At 40.6% G+C, this 14,792-nt stretch overlaps 1 protein-coding gene across 10 annotated transcripts in view; it reads right to left on the bottom strand.

The window, feature by feature from the left end:
- Window positions 1–6,218: 6,218 nt before the first annotated feature.
- The window catches only part of TRIM67 (tripartite motif containing 67), a 44,564-nt gene continuing 35,990 nt past the window's right edge, over window positions 6,219–14,792 (bottom strand). For all 10 annotated transcript variants that reach the window (XM_067535763.1, XM_067535762.1, XM_067535765.1 and 7 more), the window contains 2 exons: window positions 9,504–9,666; window positions 6,219–6,485 (listed from right to left, as the gene is read on the bottom strand). In XM_067535763.1, the coding sequence (XP_067391864.1) occupies window positions 6,420–6,485; window positions 9,504–9,666 (229 nt within the window). In that variant the 3' untranslated portion in view covers window positions 6,219–6,419. The remainder of the gene's footprint in view (window positions 6,486–9,503; window positions 9,667–14,792) is intronic.

The following is a 14,792-nucleotide window of genomic DNA, read 5'->3' as shown; positions in this document are numbered from 1 at the left end:
TGACCTTTACAACAGCCATTTATCAGTAATAATAAACCAGGCACCGTCAATGAATTTGTTGGCAGTGTATTAAGAATTTATTTTCAATCTGTAAAACAGCATAAACTCATACATCAGGGTTTCTAAAAAGGATAGTAATACACAAAGTTAGACTTAGACCAAAAGACAAAAAATGTTTTGTTTCCAATTAAAAAAATACAAACTTTTGCTACAGGTACAAAATTATAAAAAGTTTATTTTTTTCCTCCTGATCTGGTGATGTACATATACAGAAGTGATGTATATTCCACCAGCTCCAATTGATGTAAACTATGAGAAATTATAAAAGTAAAAATGTCATGGTTAGCAAGAAAACATAGGAAACAGGTTTTGTCTTTTATTTAACCAGAGGTGAACATTGTTATTTTGTTCCTTTGCACTTTTTTTTTTTTGCCAACATTTAAATTAATGTCTTTCATGCTTCGTATCACAACTGAAGGAAAAAACAGCAGTTCTGCCTCATGCATTTATTCTAACATTTCATCATATTGTGCCTCCAGGCTGTGCTTCCGTTCATTAGTTAGAAAGCTTGATACTTTTATTGACCACATTTATGGAATGGTGTATTGGGTTAACATGATTGCTGTATTCAGAGAATGCAGTTTGGATCCATAAATGTTCACATACCGATCCGCTTTATAAACTTAGAGAGATTCTCCAGGTGCCATAGAATTTAGTTTTGCATCTTGTTCTACTTGCAGTAGCATAGGTGTCACATTAGCTCATTTGACCCAGGAGTGAAATGCTGCTGAGCACCTGTTTCAGTAAAACACATCCACTTTCTACATTGTGCAAGGAGGCAGAAGCCCTGGAGCATCTGTTCTTTGTGGTTTGACTGGGCTTCTGCACCTAAAAACCTGGATTATTTTAAATGAATTTGTGTGTGGAGTTCCCATTCCGTTTCATGTGAACAATCAGCATTACTGAGCGGAGGAATCCCAAACAAATGCTGTCAATAAAAGTAAACTCACTTCCTTTAAAACAAAAAGACAGAATCTTATTTTCAGTGACCAAGGCGGTCTTTTACATTTAAACATATCATTTTGTGATGTTTGAGATATTACTTTAACCTGCTGAAGGACTCACTGAACTTGTAATCTCTCTTGTATAGTTGAACTGGGCAAATTGTTTTATTATTACTCTACAGCAGTTCCAAGGTTAATGCTTTGCTTTGCTATTAAAAAGGACATTGCAAAGATGAGATTAGGCCTAACAGCTTTGCTTTATTAACTAGCTGTGAGCAAGTAATGTAGTGAAATACTCTTGCAATGCAGAATTCCAGTACTTTTCAGCATCTTACCTTCTCATGGGCCCAGGTAGGCAAAGCAGAACTGTAGTCTGGTAAACACCCCTAGACTATAATCACAAACTAACACAGTGCCTTGCATTGGTTGTTGGTGGATTAGCCTTGATCTTATCCCTTTAACCTTGTTTATTTAATATTATCCATATTAAAGTAAGAAGGCAAAAAAAACTATATATCACATTTCTTTGTGCTCTAGAACATCTAAGAAACAAGGGTATCAAGTGCTCTTTGCCATCTTTTTTTAACTACACTTAAAAAACCCAAAAACAAATGCCACAACACCTACAGTACTACAACAGATTACCAGCCAAAAACCAACTACAACAATACATTACAATGGCATTATTTACAATCTGATGGAATAGTATGTATATAATAAATTACATTAATACTTTTCCTCTTAAATTCTGATATACGTAATCTCACAATTTTTTTCTTTCAGCCCAATACAAGTATATTTGTCCTCTATAGCTCTCTTTAATTATATAGGATATAATGGAAAAGGATACTGGTTTCACCTGTCTTTTCTAAATTTAAGAAGCCAAATTGCACTCCAGAATTCTGGATAAATCACAGCTCTCTTCACTAACATTTACATTTTAAAGATATAAATTATGTTCTTTCTATGTACCTGTTAAAATCAGAAATAACAAGGGACTGTCAGACAGGCCCACGTGCAAACTGACCAGGTTGTGGTAACAACACTTTAGTGTGAGAGATTTTTTTAATTTATCTGATTAAAAGAAGCCAGTAGTGGCTGCATAGGCCTACAACAATGTGTGGCTCCATGCAGAGCAGGAACCTGAAGAGGTGCTTGGGGCAGGGGAGGGGAGAAGACCATGTTCCTGAGATGATCGTGAAACTCCCCTTCCTCCTCCCCCTCCACTTTCTACAGCCACACAAATTTTCTAATCTGTTTTATTGGAACATACTGGGAAAATCTGTAGAGGAAAGAACTAAAAGGAAGGTTTATATGGGGTAATGTTCTGGACCCTCATTTTTTTTCTTTCACTGTTGTAGAGACAATCCAAGTGTGTGGATTCTGGAGTCCATGCCTTATCTTTTAATTTAACAGAATTCAAGCTTTCAGGGGTCAAGATTTAAAAAAAAAAAACCTCTAAATCAATGTATCTCTGTCTTGTGGTGTCTGCACCCAGGCAGGCAAACAGTAACAGGTAAGATTCATACCAGTGCCTAAGGCCTTGCTCTTCCCTGCCTGGGATAATCCAGCCCAGGAGAGTAGAGGAAACTCCATGAGTTCTCTCATGGAGTTTTATGCTTGTCCGTCTGGCCAGGAGGCAGAGTTTCACTACACAGGAGAAACCAGGAGCTTGATCTCCCTTGAACCTGAGGATCCCCAGACACAGATCTCAAGGAATCAAGGGACATCCCAAATGGACTCCCTTGCTCCTGTTCTACCATCCAGCCCCATTGGTCCTTCCTGGCCCATCAACAGCACAACTTCTGGGAGAACCATACTGCTAAAGAAGGGATTGGGGTAGCGGCAATATAAATTAATTCAGCCAAAGACTGTTTTACGTTTCAATTGTATTCCTCACATCTTGTGTGAGGAGAAGCTGGAGGAGCCTAGGTAGATCCCTGAGCCCCTCAAGGCCTGCAAAGCTACAGCTACAAGGAGCTGTTTGAAGGAAGTGGAAGGGAGAGGAGTATGCACCTGAGGTGAGACTGCTCTTCCCTCACTTTCTACAGGCATAGGCTCCCCTCTGTGTACAGATGTTGAGAAAAGGAACAGGTCAGGAGCTTGCAGGGCTTAGTGGATGGAAGGGCCTTGTGTGTGAATGATCTGCAGTGGAGTGAATTACTTCTGGACTGAGCGAAGGAGTGAGTTACCTTCATTCCTTATGCAGTGCCAGTCTTAAAGGGACAAATCTTACCTTCACATGAACACACGACGAGGTTCCCACTGAAGTCCATGGGAGTTCTGCATGTGTATTCAAATGCAGAACTAGTCTCATAGTTTAGTTCTAATTATTTTTTCATTACCACTGTTAGACAAGCTACTAAAATGCATGCAGCTTAAGTCATTAAAATTTTCTTCATAAGGGCAACTTGGTCTAGTTTCAGATCTAAATCCTTAAACGCATATGCAACCAAAAATAGACTCACCCTCCACAGACTTAGTCCAATTCAAATTGACAATGCTAATATAGGATATATATTTCTAACGGCTCCATTCTGCAGTTTCTGTAGATTGGAAGAGGATTGCAGGTTAAACTGGTCTGCATCACACTTTTACCAGTGCTAGAATGGGGAGAGAACAGCAATAGGATGGTCCATGTGTTACTACACATATTTGGAGTATGTCCCTACCACATTTCATTAACTCTTTGAAACGTGTATCCATCTGTATTTTTCATTAACCAAAAGAAGAATCTACTTCAACTGCACCCTGAAGAGTGACACACAAGGAATCATAAAGAAGCACTTATGAAAAACACCATAGATATCAAAAGCAATTCCATAACCCTTTCAGTAGCTGGCAGTGGTTGTGGATTGGAAGGATTTAAATTCATGTGGATTTTACTTCACGGATATTTGGCGTAAAGACAAAAGTTCAGTCCTTAAGTCCTATACAAACAACGTTCTTTTGTTTTTAATAAGAAAAGTAAAAGTGGAGTGCTTTCTTGTATCAAAAGCGTCACAGGATGTTACGTAGTATAAAAATCCATAGCAACTTAAACACAGCATTCCCATGCACTGCTCTGTAAGGCTGTACTTACAGCCAAGGATATTGTAACAACTTCTATGTTCTCAGAAGACAATTTTAGAGCGAGCACACTCAAAAGGAAATTCAGGGTCCTGTAGCATTCTAGGTGAGGTAGGCTTAAAACAGACCCACTGAATTAAAAAAATCCTGCACAGGGTCAGATAGTATTTAAAAACAACAGACAAAGAAAACACAGTTGGTCTCTGCTAAACTTTTAACAAACAGAAATTAGTACGCCACAGTTACTCCCGTACCTTAAAATGCACTAATAAAATATATTTCAATCTTAGAGGAAAGCATATCTGCTCTCACACTTAACAGTTTGAGTGTTCTTTTTCCACCCCGTTATTCTTTCAGTTGTGATATACAAGAAGCTGCATTTCTGTTCTGCAAAGAGAGGCTGGGTAAAAAGAATGAGTTGCAATAAGCATCCTGCACAGATGGTTATAGATTGCTTTTGACTTACTACTTCATTCTGGGTTGCTCTAATGCCCCATTTTCATCCCTCCCTAATGGCTGTTCATTATGATGGCACCTTTCCTGTAACCAGAAGTGTAAGAAACTGCCACATTGGAATCTGCCCTCACTTGGCATTACCTATAGTTGGGGAATGCATTTAAGCTGGAGATCAAATGTGCTCCTGCAGCAATGTGCCTGATTTCCAGCAACTCACCCATGAAGAGCTCCTTGGATAGTCCTGTGCCTAAGGTTTTACACAAGGCAGTGAGCTGGATTTTTGGTTTTAAAATTGGTTTTCAGGTTTTATTGACCACACATATATTAAAGTGAGTGTGCCACCGATATAAAGGTGTGTATGCGTACAAATGACTGTGTGTGTGTAAGAATCATGATTAAAAATGAATTAGTATTACAATAGTATGCAACAGGCTATGGTGTGTTTGTCTATTAGCACCATGTTTAGGCTGGATCATGATGGCAGTTCTAGGTGCAGTGTCATGATGCAATCTGTTGGGGCTTGCTACTATAAATTAGCTCAGTTAACCATCCTTCCCTCAACAAAATACATGCGTGCACACATTATTCTGTTGAGAGAGAGAGAAAATCAAAATATTTACTGCTGGCAAAGATGCTGTCTAGTATCGCCATAGATTAAAACTTTCAGTGGCCAATCAGACTCTTACTTTTGTGGATGCCATTTAGCAACGCTTCTCATTTTCATATGTTTCGGTTGACCACAAAATTCCTGAGTTACAAGGCAAAGTCAAAACCTACAAGATTCTTAAGGCCCCAGTTCAGCAAAGCTTTTGCGCATGGGCTAAAGTGGTTTGGTGGATCAGGGCTTTAACTAGTTCATCCCACCTGCGTAGAAAATTAAGACCTTTGATCTCAAGAGATGTTGCACATCCACAATTCCCAGTGAAGTCTATGGGCACTGAAGGTGCTCAACCCCTGCCAGGATCAAGGCTATAAACTATCACTCCACTTCTCAACACAGTCTATTTTGTGTATACCATTTTCAAAGAAACATCTCTGATCACTTCACTGGACTCTCCTCTGCTCCCTTTTCAGAAGATAATTGTTGTTAGTAACTGAAATTAATTCTCCCATTTGTGAGACCAAAAGCCACTGTAGTCATTCTGAAATGAGAAGCACTAAGGTTTATTGGGCAGTTTTAACCCCCACGAAAGAAAGAGAGACCCTGTACACACTCTAGTGCTAGCTAAAATGAGCACAAATTTTGCATGAAAGTACTTAGGGCCTAATCTGATTGCCGTTGAAGTGAATGGGAGCATAATTCATAGATTAACATATTTTAGGGCCAGAAGGGACCATTATGATCACATAGTCTGACCTCCTATGGCAATGAACCTCGCCTAGTAATTTCTGCATCAAGCCCCTAACTTTAGTTTGAACTAACATGTCTTTTAAAAGATAGCCAGTCTTGATTAAAAGACTTCACATGATGAAGAATCCATCACATCCCTGGATAAATTGTTCCGATGGTTAATTGCCCTCGCTGTTAATCGTCTATTCACAATAATCATGTGAAGCACAGATCCAATTCTGAAAGGGAACGTGCTCATTTTAGCTGTCACCATCTGTCTGTGTGTCTGTAGAGAGCTGTATACTCAGATATGGGAATGCACACCCATTGTAATCAAAAACCCATTCTATAAGGATTCTTGTTACCAGTGTAAAATTAAAAACGGATGGGGATTAATATCAATTATCTGATCACACATTGCCAGTTAACAATGTTCTGCATAAGGGTTAGTCTAATTTAGGGATGACACTGCTTTTTTACTGACAATGAATAACTAACAAGTTGTACAGTATTTAGAAAGATTACAAAATCCAGCATAGGTTTAGGCAACAGGAGCTCAGTTAGTTACTGGGCAGCTTTGGCTGTCTTACACTCTGTGGCACCTCCAGTCCTGTGTGCAGAGTCACCTGTGCAGAAAAGAAATAACTGCTTAGTTAAAATACAAAGGGACATCCTTAGTGCAAAGAGTCTGTGAAGGCCAAGAGCATGTGGTTAATGGTGAAAGGCTGGGTGCCTATGGAGCCAGGATTTATAATGTGGTACAGTGACAACTGGTGTCACCAGGGCAAGCCCAATGTGCAAATGATTCTTCCCCGGAGGCCAGGTCTACACTACCAATTTACACTGGTACAACTGTATTGCCCAGGGGTGTGAACAATCCACATCCCTGAGCGACACAGTTGTACCGACCTAACCCCAGGTGTAGATAGCACTCTGTCGAGGAGAGCTTCTCTCACTGACATAGCCATCGCCTTTCTCAGAGGTAGATTAACTACGCCAAGGGGAGAAGCCCTCTTGTCGGCATCATAGTGTCTTCGCTAAAGCGATACAGTGGCTGCAGCTTTTTAAGTGTAGACCTGCCCTGAGTCTAGCTGCCAGGTGTTTGTGACTCTTCCCAAGTCTAGCAAGCATTTATCAGCCCCTGCTGAGTCAGCTGCTTCCTGTCAGCAGTGAGGGCGACCCCAGATGGAATGTGTGCTCAAGGGGTTATGAGGCAGTTGTAAAGCAGTCTGAGGAGAGGGTCTCCTGACAGATATAAAGTAGAGCCTTGTTGACCTCTCCCTGCTACCCTGTCAGTGTAGGACAGAGGTGGTTTTACTGGTCTCACCATAGCCTGACACCTCTGTCATCTACCAGAGTTCTTATAATGGCACCCACCACTGTAGTATCTGAGCACCTCCCAGTAGCTCTCACAAGCTTAAACTCACAAAAGGGTTCTCGTCTGCATCTGTTTCCATGGGGTGGGCAGAGGGGCTGGAGGGCATATTGTGACAGCAGTGGTGTAGCAGACTGGCTGGGGCACCTGGGCAATGTGTGGAATTGGACTGTGGTACTATAACTACATAAGGGCCCTAACTAACAAGCCATGTAACTTCAATGTCATTTGTCCATTACTGTGTGCCTGTCTGATCTATTTAGATTGTACAATCTGTGGGGGAAGACCCATGGGTCAGATTTTTAAAGGAATTTAAGCACCTAAAGACACAGATAGGCATCTAATGGAATTTTCATATGGGAAAATTGGAGTTAGAAACCTAATGGTATTTTCAAAAGTGCCTCTCTGCATTGAAAATCTGGCCTGTGTCTTTCTGTGTGTTAGTACACCACTTAGTACATAGATTTTTAGATTCCAAGGCCTGGAGGGACCATTGTGATCATCTCTCCTGACAGCCTGTCATAGGCACGCGCAGCACATTTCATTCGGGTGTGCACCCAGGTAATCAGAGAAACCGCGGGGTGCCTGAATCTATATTTAGGCACCTAGAAAGTGGCCCAATTTTCAAAAAAGCTGAGCATCTGCAGCTCCCAATGGGAAATTCAACCCAGGTCCAGTGTGTAAAGCTGCTGCACTGACCCCAGTAGTTACTACAATCCCGCCTATGGGCTGGACTAGCAGCCACTGCCCCTCCATGCCAGTTGTGCAGGGTACTGGGACCAATGGATTCGTATCAACCTGGATCTGCAGCCTTAACCTGCCCCACCCCAAAGTAATCTTCCATGCCAGCCTACTCGTAGGCTGTTCAGAGACCTTTCCTGTGGCATGTAGGGCATGCACAAGAACCTCTGTACAGCCAGTGGACCCACAGAGCAGCCCCTCTGCAAAGAGTATGTTGGGTGGAGGGTCTTTCATTAGCTCTTCCCACCACAGATGAATTTTGCCCTGTCTGAACAAATTGCAATGCTGTCCAGGGTCCACTAGCTCACCACCAGTGGGAGGTCCAGCACAAGGGGTCTTTGTGCCCCATACAGGAGGTGGGCGTTGGAAAGAAGAAGAAGAGGCTATTGCTTCTCTGTACAAGAAACGGGTCCTTTGTGGAAGCAGGAGACACAAGGACTTCAGAGGGAACCAAGAGAGGCTACCAGCTTCAAGGAACAACAACTATGAACTGAGACACTGCTAATAAACAGATAGTAAGAATACAGTTACCAGGCATTGACCTTTTTATCTTAAGTTCCCAGACTACTATCAGTGTAACTTCTAATTCCTTCCTTCCTTCTGTGAACTGTACCTAGTATAAATGTAGCTGCAGCTGGGCATGGCCTGTTTATTGGGAGTTTATTGCTGTCACTTGACATCCCTGGAATGAAGGACTCTACCCTTGGATAAAAAGAGGAACCACCTGGGTTTAAGCGGCATGCAGGTAACCCAAGTCAAAGGAAAGAGATTCATGAGGTGCAGCAGTCTTTACCCATACAGGTATCACACTTGGCCATTATGGATTCAGGCTGACATGATGTGAATCCTCCAACCTTTCAGGTGCTGGTGCACACATAGGATCTGATTCTCATTTACATTAAAACCCCATTCTCACAATGTAGAGAGGCCTTAACTGAGTGAGCATAAATTACATTTACACATTCGCTCCCCCAGAGAATATATAAATGTTTCCAAATGTCATGAATTAAAGAGTGCGAATGAAATGCTTAGTAGGTCTTCTCTTTGAAACTAAACAGTCTTTGACCTACATTTTCTTAGCTTTATTTACCACCATGCTGCTGAAATTGTATTTATTTGCAGCAGTTAATTATCTTCAAACATATAAGGACTAAGAGAATTTAGATACCAATACTTTTATTTGAGGCAATAAAGTTGGTCTTAGAACACTGCTGCTTTGTGAATGGAGGAACAGCAACAAAGCAATGGGGTTACCTCTCTATGTGTGTATGTATCTATTTATTATTTCTTAAGCATCATTTCCCTATATCTGGGATGTAATACAAAAAAGTTAAATCCAATTATTTTCTTTTAAAAAGTGGCAATTAGCAAACAAAATGCGACAAAGTGCAAAAAATCCTTATTTACACCTAGCTGCTGCATCTTGATCTGTTCTCTCTGGCAGTCATGCAATAACTTTAGAGAGGCAGTAGGATTTCTTCTTTGGGTGACATGCAGGATGAATTAGACTGAACTGAAAAGGATTTACCTGTACATTTCGGTTGAGGCTTAATGCAGGCATGAAGACACCCTCCACATTTTCAAATGCTGGAGGTCCTTGCTGCTGCCCATTTATGTAAAAGGTCAGGCTGTGCTTGTTTAGGTCCAGGAGAACGCCCACGGTAGCACCTTTAGAAACACCCCCTTCTGTCCTAAGAAACAAAGAGACCATATTGTCCATCTTAATGGAGGCAGATTGTTACATTTTAGTCTCTCTCTATTTCAGGCCAGTCTTACTAAAGCAAAAAGGAAGTGGAACAGCATGGTAAAATTAGTATTATTTGGAGGGCATCTACTAAAGGCCTTTTCTCCATGTGTAGTTCCCATTTTTCAGTAAGTGCAGATCCCATAATGTCATATCCACCCAGTGAGTATATTTTGGCAGAGCTGAAAAAGCTCAAAGGGCCTTGCCAGAGAAAGGTGGAGTTAAAATAACAGGACAGAGCAAAGACATTAAGGATGGTAAAGTTACTGTTTAAAACACTTCGTCAGATGCATGATATTAATGCATTAATATTAATGAAGACCTGATCCTAAGGGCTTTACATGAGCGTCATTGAAATCCACAGAATTGCTCATGAGTAAAGGCTGCAGGAACTGGCCTAACTGTTAACATGCATTGGAAATCTCAGATAGGGCAGGACAGTGAACTCTTTACAAGATATATTGTAAGTATAAACCATAGCTTATAACTGGTGAAACCCCTAATTGCCTCAACCAAATACACAACATTAATTCTATTTTAATTTGGTTATCACAGCCAGCAATGGGGATTGACTCTGCTCTACTTGCAGTCCAGACCTAAAAATTATGTCCAAAAACAGCAGACACCTTAGGCTGCCCTCGGCGGGGTGGGAATAGGATCAGTTTACTATAAAGTGTATAGGCCAGGGGACTTGAGAGTTCTTTGTAACGTTGTGTGTGATGTGGTGCAGAGATGAACAAGCAAAGTTTGTTTTTATTTATTAACAGCTCTAGGATGAGATTTTCAAAAATGACTAGTGACTTTGGAGTGCCTCAATTTTTGGGTGCCCCACTGGAGATACCTTAAAGAAGCTTGATTTGCCAGAAGACATGGTGCCAATGCAGGGGTAGTAGGAGCTGGGTCAGGGTGGAAGTGGAAGCTGACTAGGGATATGCTCCCCCATTGCACTAAGCTGGTAGCCAGAGCCAGTTCAGGGACTGACAAAGTGTTGAATGATAGGGCTGCGAGCTGTTCCAAATGTTGGGGTGTTGTTGGTGGTGGTGGTGATAATCAATTGTGTCAGGAGCAGCTGTTGAGAGCTACCGCAGTAACACAGTCCTACCATGATGACTGATTCAGCCAACTCTTATAGGCAAGAATAATTTGACATGAATGCACTTTTCCTGTAAGGATTAGGCTAGCCCAATACCATACAACTTTAAAGGGCACTGAGCTAGAAAACCCACTAAATATGTGGATTGGCCACAGGCGCTGATGCTTGGTTAATATCATTGGAATTTTCAAAGGAATTATTGCCTGATATGCATAGATTCAGTGTTTATAGTATTTTAAATAATTTACATCAGAAGAGAAAACAAACCCCCACAATTCATAGGGTAAACATAATTTTAATTTAATATTCATCAGGATGTCTAGTGAGCAACCATAACATACACGCCAACCTGAAAAATACAATTAAGGCCAAATATGTGGAGCAGGGAATTTGATATTATTGGTAATGGCTGTTTTAGTTTTGTCCACCAGGTGGAGCAAGATAGTTTCCTTTAGATTATACCATTGTGTGGCTCAACCAGCTCGCCTGGAACTTCAGTGGAAGTAGGATTGTGTCCATTATTGGGCTGATAATGAGGACATGGCAGTTTCTTTCCCTAATGAAATCTCTTCAGACAATACCAGTATTCCAGTCAAAACTTATGAGTTGGGCCCCCCCCTCATGCTTATCATGAGATTGGTTTAAAAAAATCACAAGATAACAACTATGGGATTCTTTTTATTTTCCTTCCAGTGTAATAATCATTCGGGATCACGTTTTCAAGATTTTCTCTATGACCATGAGGGCTAGAAACCTATATTTTTAAAAATGAAAGCTGAGATTCTGAGCACCTAATTACATGAATCCAGGATCCGGGGCTTTAAAAAACAAAACAAACAAAAAACACACCAAATATTGCAAGACTCATGATAAAAATCACAAGAATTGGCAACACTGTCTAAAAGATTACAGAGATGTTTTTCTGAGGGAGCATACTGTTTTTTTCCCCTCTTAGTACCCAATTTGATTACAAATTTTGTCCTGCTTTACAGCATGCTGCACAGGAATAAGTATACTTTATGACATTTTTTTTTAAATGTCACTTAACACAGACATTGAGCAGAAGCAGAAATTTAAGTTTCACCCTTTTTGATGGTATTATGTGCCTACCTATATAAGAAGTTAATGAATTCTCTAAGACTAATGAATTGTGTGCTAAACAATGACACAGAGCCACAGGTCCCTGCACCCCCACAGGCTGGGGGTATGGAATCTCAGCAAATCCCTGCTTGCATGCTGGGAAGTAGACGTGCTGCCTCTGCAGTATTGTTCCCCCTTCCCTTGACTGAACTGAAGCCCCCGCATGGTATCATGAGCTGTCATGTGGGAAGGGGCAGAGTTGGGGGTATACCCACTCTCCAGCATCATCCTCCCATCAAACCCTCAGGTCTTGAGTGGGTAAGTTACTAATATTCTGTCAGCACTAACCCCTTCCTTGCCGCAATTTGGAACAACTTCTCTGGAGGTGTTGCAGGGTCAAAAGCAGAGAGGGGATTATCCAACTCCATGGCCAGGGGCTGCAGGGGAGAGGGAGTCAGTGCAAAGGCAAAGGGTCTCAGTGCAGATCGCCCTGTGTTTTGGATGGCTCCCACAAGAATTACACACCTCTTGGTGGTCCACTGCTTTTGGGACCAATCTTCCAGACACTCTAATTATGGGGAAGGATGGGAAAGTGAATGTTGCATGGACAAACTTTACTGAGGCATTTCCTGACTTCTAACGGCTTTATTTTGCAGCTTTAACATTTAGTTTTTTTCTGATTGAATGCTTTGGATATAAGTTAGAAATGAATTGGCTGAACAGACTCTGAACTGATGTAATTATTGCCTTAACTAACAAACATGGTAGAACTACCGTGCCTTTTCATTAATCAGACCACCGCACCACATCCAAAATGTTTCTTGTTAAGCAGCAGTCACACACAAAACACAGTTATATAGGCTACATCTACACTTAAAACGCTACAGCCATCCTGTTGCAGCCCTTCAGTGTAGACACTCACTACAGCAACAGAAGATGTTCTCCCATTAGCATAGTTCGTCCACCTTCCCAAGAGGTGGTAGCAAGGTCAATGGAAGAATTCTCCCATTGACCTAGCACTGTCTACACACCAGGGGTTAAGCTGGCTTAATTGCATCACTCCGGGGTGTGGATTTTTCACACCCCTGCGTGACATAGCTGGGTTGATCTAATTTTCAAGAAGACTAGCTGATAGTTCTAGGCTAATTCCTTTTTATAACTCTGTGCTAGTATTAAATATTATATATATATATATATATATATTATAATGCATGTTACATTTTATGTGAAGCCATTTAGACATTGTCTTATCAATTTGCATGACCACTTAAATGGAAACAGCAGCAATTTGTTGCTTGCAATACTTTAGGCAGCTAAATAAATCTTTACTGGATGATAATCTTTCTTTGCAGAGATATCCACCAATTTTTCAGCATTTCCATTTAGTTCCCAATTCTGCCACTCTTACTCACACTGACTCTGGTCCTGTTGGTTTATTTACTCACATGTGTAAAGTTATGTATGCCTATGAGTGTTTGCAGGCTCAGGACCACTAAGAAGTACCTTACTCCATGAGTAACCCCAGAAGGCACTACTGCTTGTGAATAAAGATGGAAGAATCTGATCTTTCATGAGTAATGCTGTTGTCTCTCATTGAAGCCTGCCACGTTAGAAGATTTCCCAGCAAGGATTGGCCAAATTGATTATGCAAAATAAGTCTGAAAGAACTGGCTATGTCATTAGAAAGTAGCAGAAAATTTCAAACACTGTACTGTAACATAGGCCTTAACATTTTAAAAACACTTACTAGTTAATATAACAATTAGTTTAACAAGTTAATATTTGTCTTATAAACCTACCTGACAATAACTTGAATACTTTCTGATTTCTAATGGCAAGGATGATACTTCTCAGTCCTACTTTGCTTCTTCAACAGCCTGATAAAAGCCCACTGAAGTCAATGAAGAGACTCCTACTGACTTCAGCAGACTCTGTCCCAAAGTTCTCAAGATGGGGATTTTCCCATCTGATGGTTAATTATTTATTTTTGGGTACTCCTAAAAATAACTGCACTCTTTTTAATGATTTTTTCTTCTTCTTTGCAATTTGATGCCATGGTTGGAGTTTTATATAAGCTGCAATGTATACATTCCTTTATTTAGGAACCTTACCAGGGAAGAGCTCCATTGCAATGAACTCCAGAGGCTCTAGATAATGGCCACAATGGCACCCTTGGTGTGTCTGCACCTATCCCAGTACTTAACAAATGTGAATTGGTATTTGCTCGCATAAGTTTTTCATGCCTCTTTTCCTGGGTCTCTTTTGGTTCATGAAAGGCTGCTTTCTCTGCTCTGCTATGTCTTCTAAAATTAATCAGCCATCTCCTATATTTTTTTTAAATGTTTTAGGGCCCAGTATGCAAGATGCTGGGTCCATAGGAGCTGAGGGTGCTGTCAACTTCCAAGAGGAACTTATCAATTTCCATAATTAGGACTTTTGACTATGTTTATTTTCAGACTCACTTGTTTATCTAACAGCCTAATACATTCCTATAACATTTATGAAAGCTGAAACAATTGCTATCTAGATATCTATAATTATAATGGCCCCCATTATCATAGTATCTGCAACTCTCACAGTCTTTAATATATTTATTAAATATATGGTAGCTCAGTGGTATATTTTCTATTTCCACTGGGGAGTGATAGGTAAGCAGATTCTACTGTTTTTAAAAGACTACTGAAACTAGTGGGTTAACAAACTGACCTACTTGGTTGCTGTGGTTAAAAATATAATGCCTAGCACTAATACCATTAAAGTGCATGTAAGTTCCTGGAAAAATGTGCACTCCACAGTTGTGCTCCACTCAAGTGAATACTCCATCAGTCTGTCCCTTTTCAGATATTCCTGTAACAGCTGGCAATTCACCATCCATGGAAGCTGTTTTGTTCTCCTGTTCG

The sequence above is a fragment of the Emydura macquarii genome, unplaced genomic scaffold (genome assembly GCF_026122565.2).
Source record: "Emydura macquarii macquarii isolate MOO-44397 ecotype Brisbane River unplaced genomic scaffold, CSIRO-AGI_Emac_v2 contig_3517, whole genome shotgun sequence".
Taxonomy (NCBI): Eukaryota; Metazoa; Chordata; order Testudines; family Chelidae; genus Emydura; species Emydura macquarii.
This window is presented reverse-complemented; position numbering and strand designations above follow the sequence as displayed.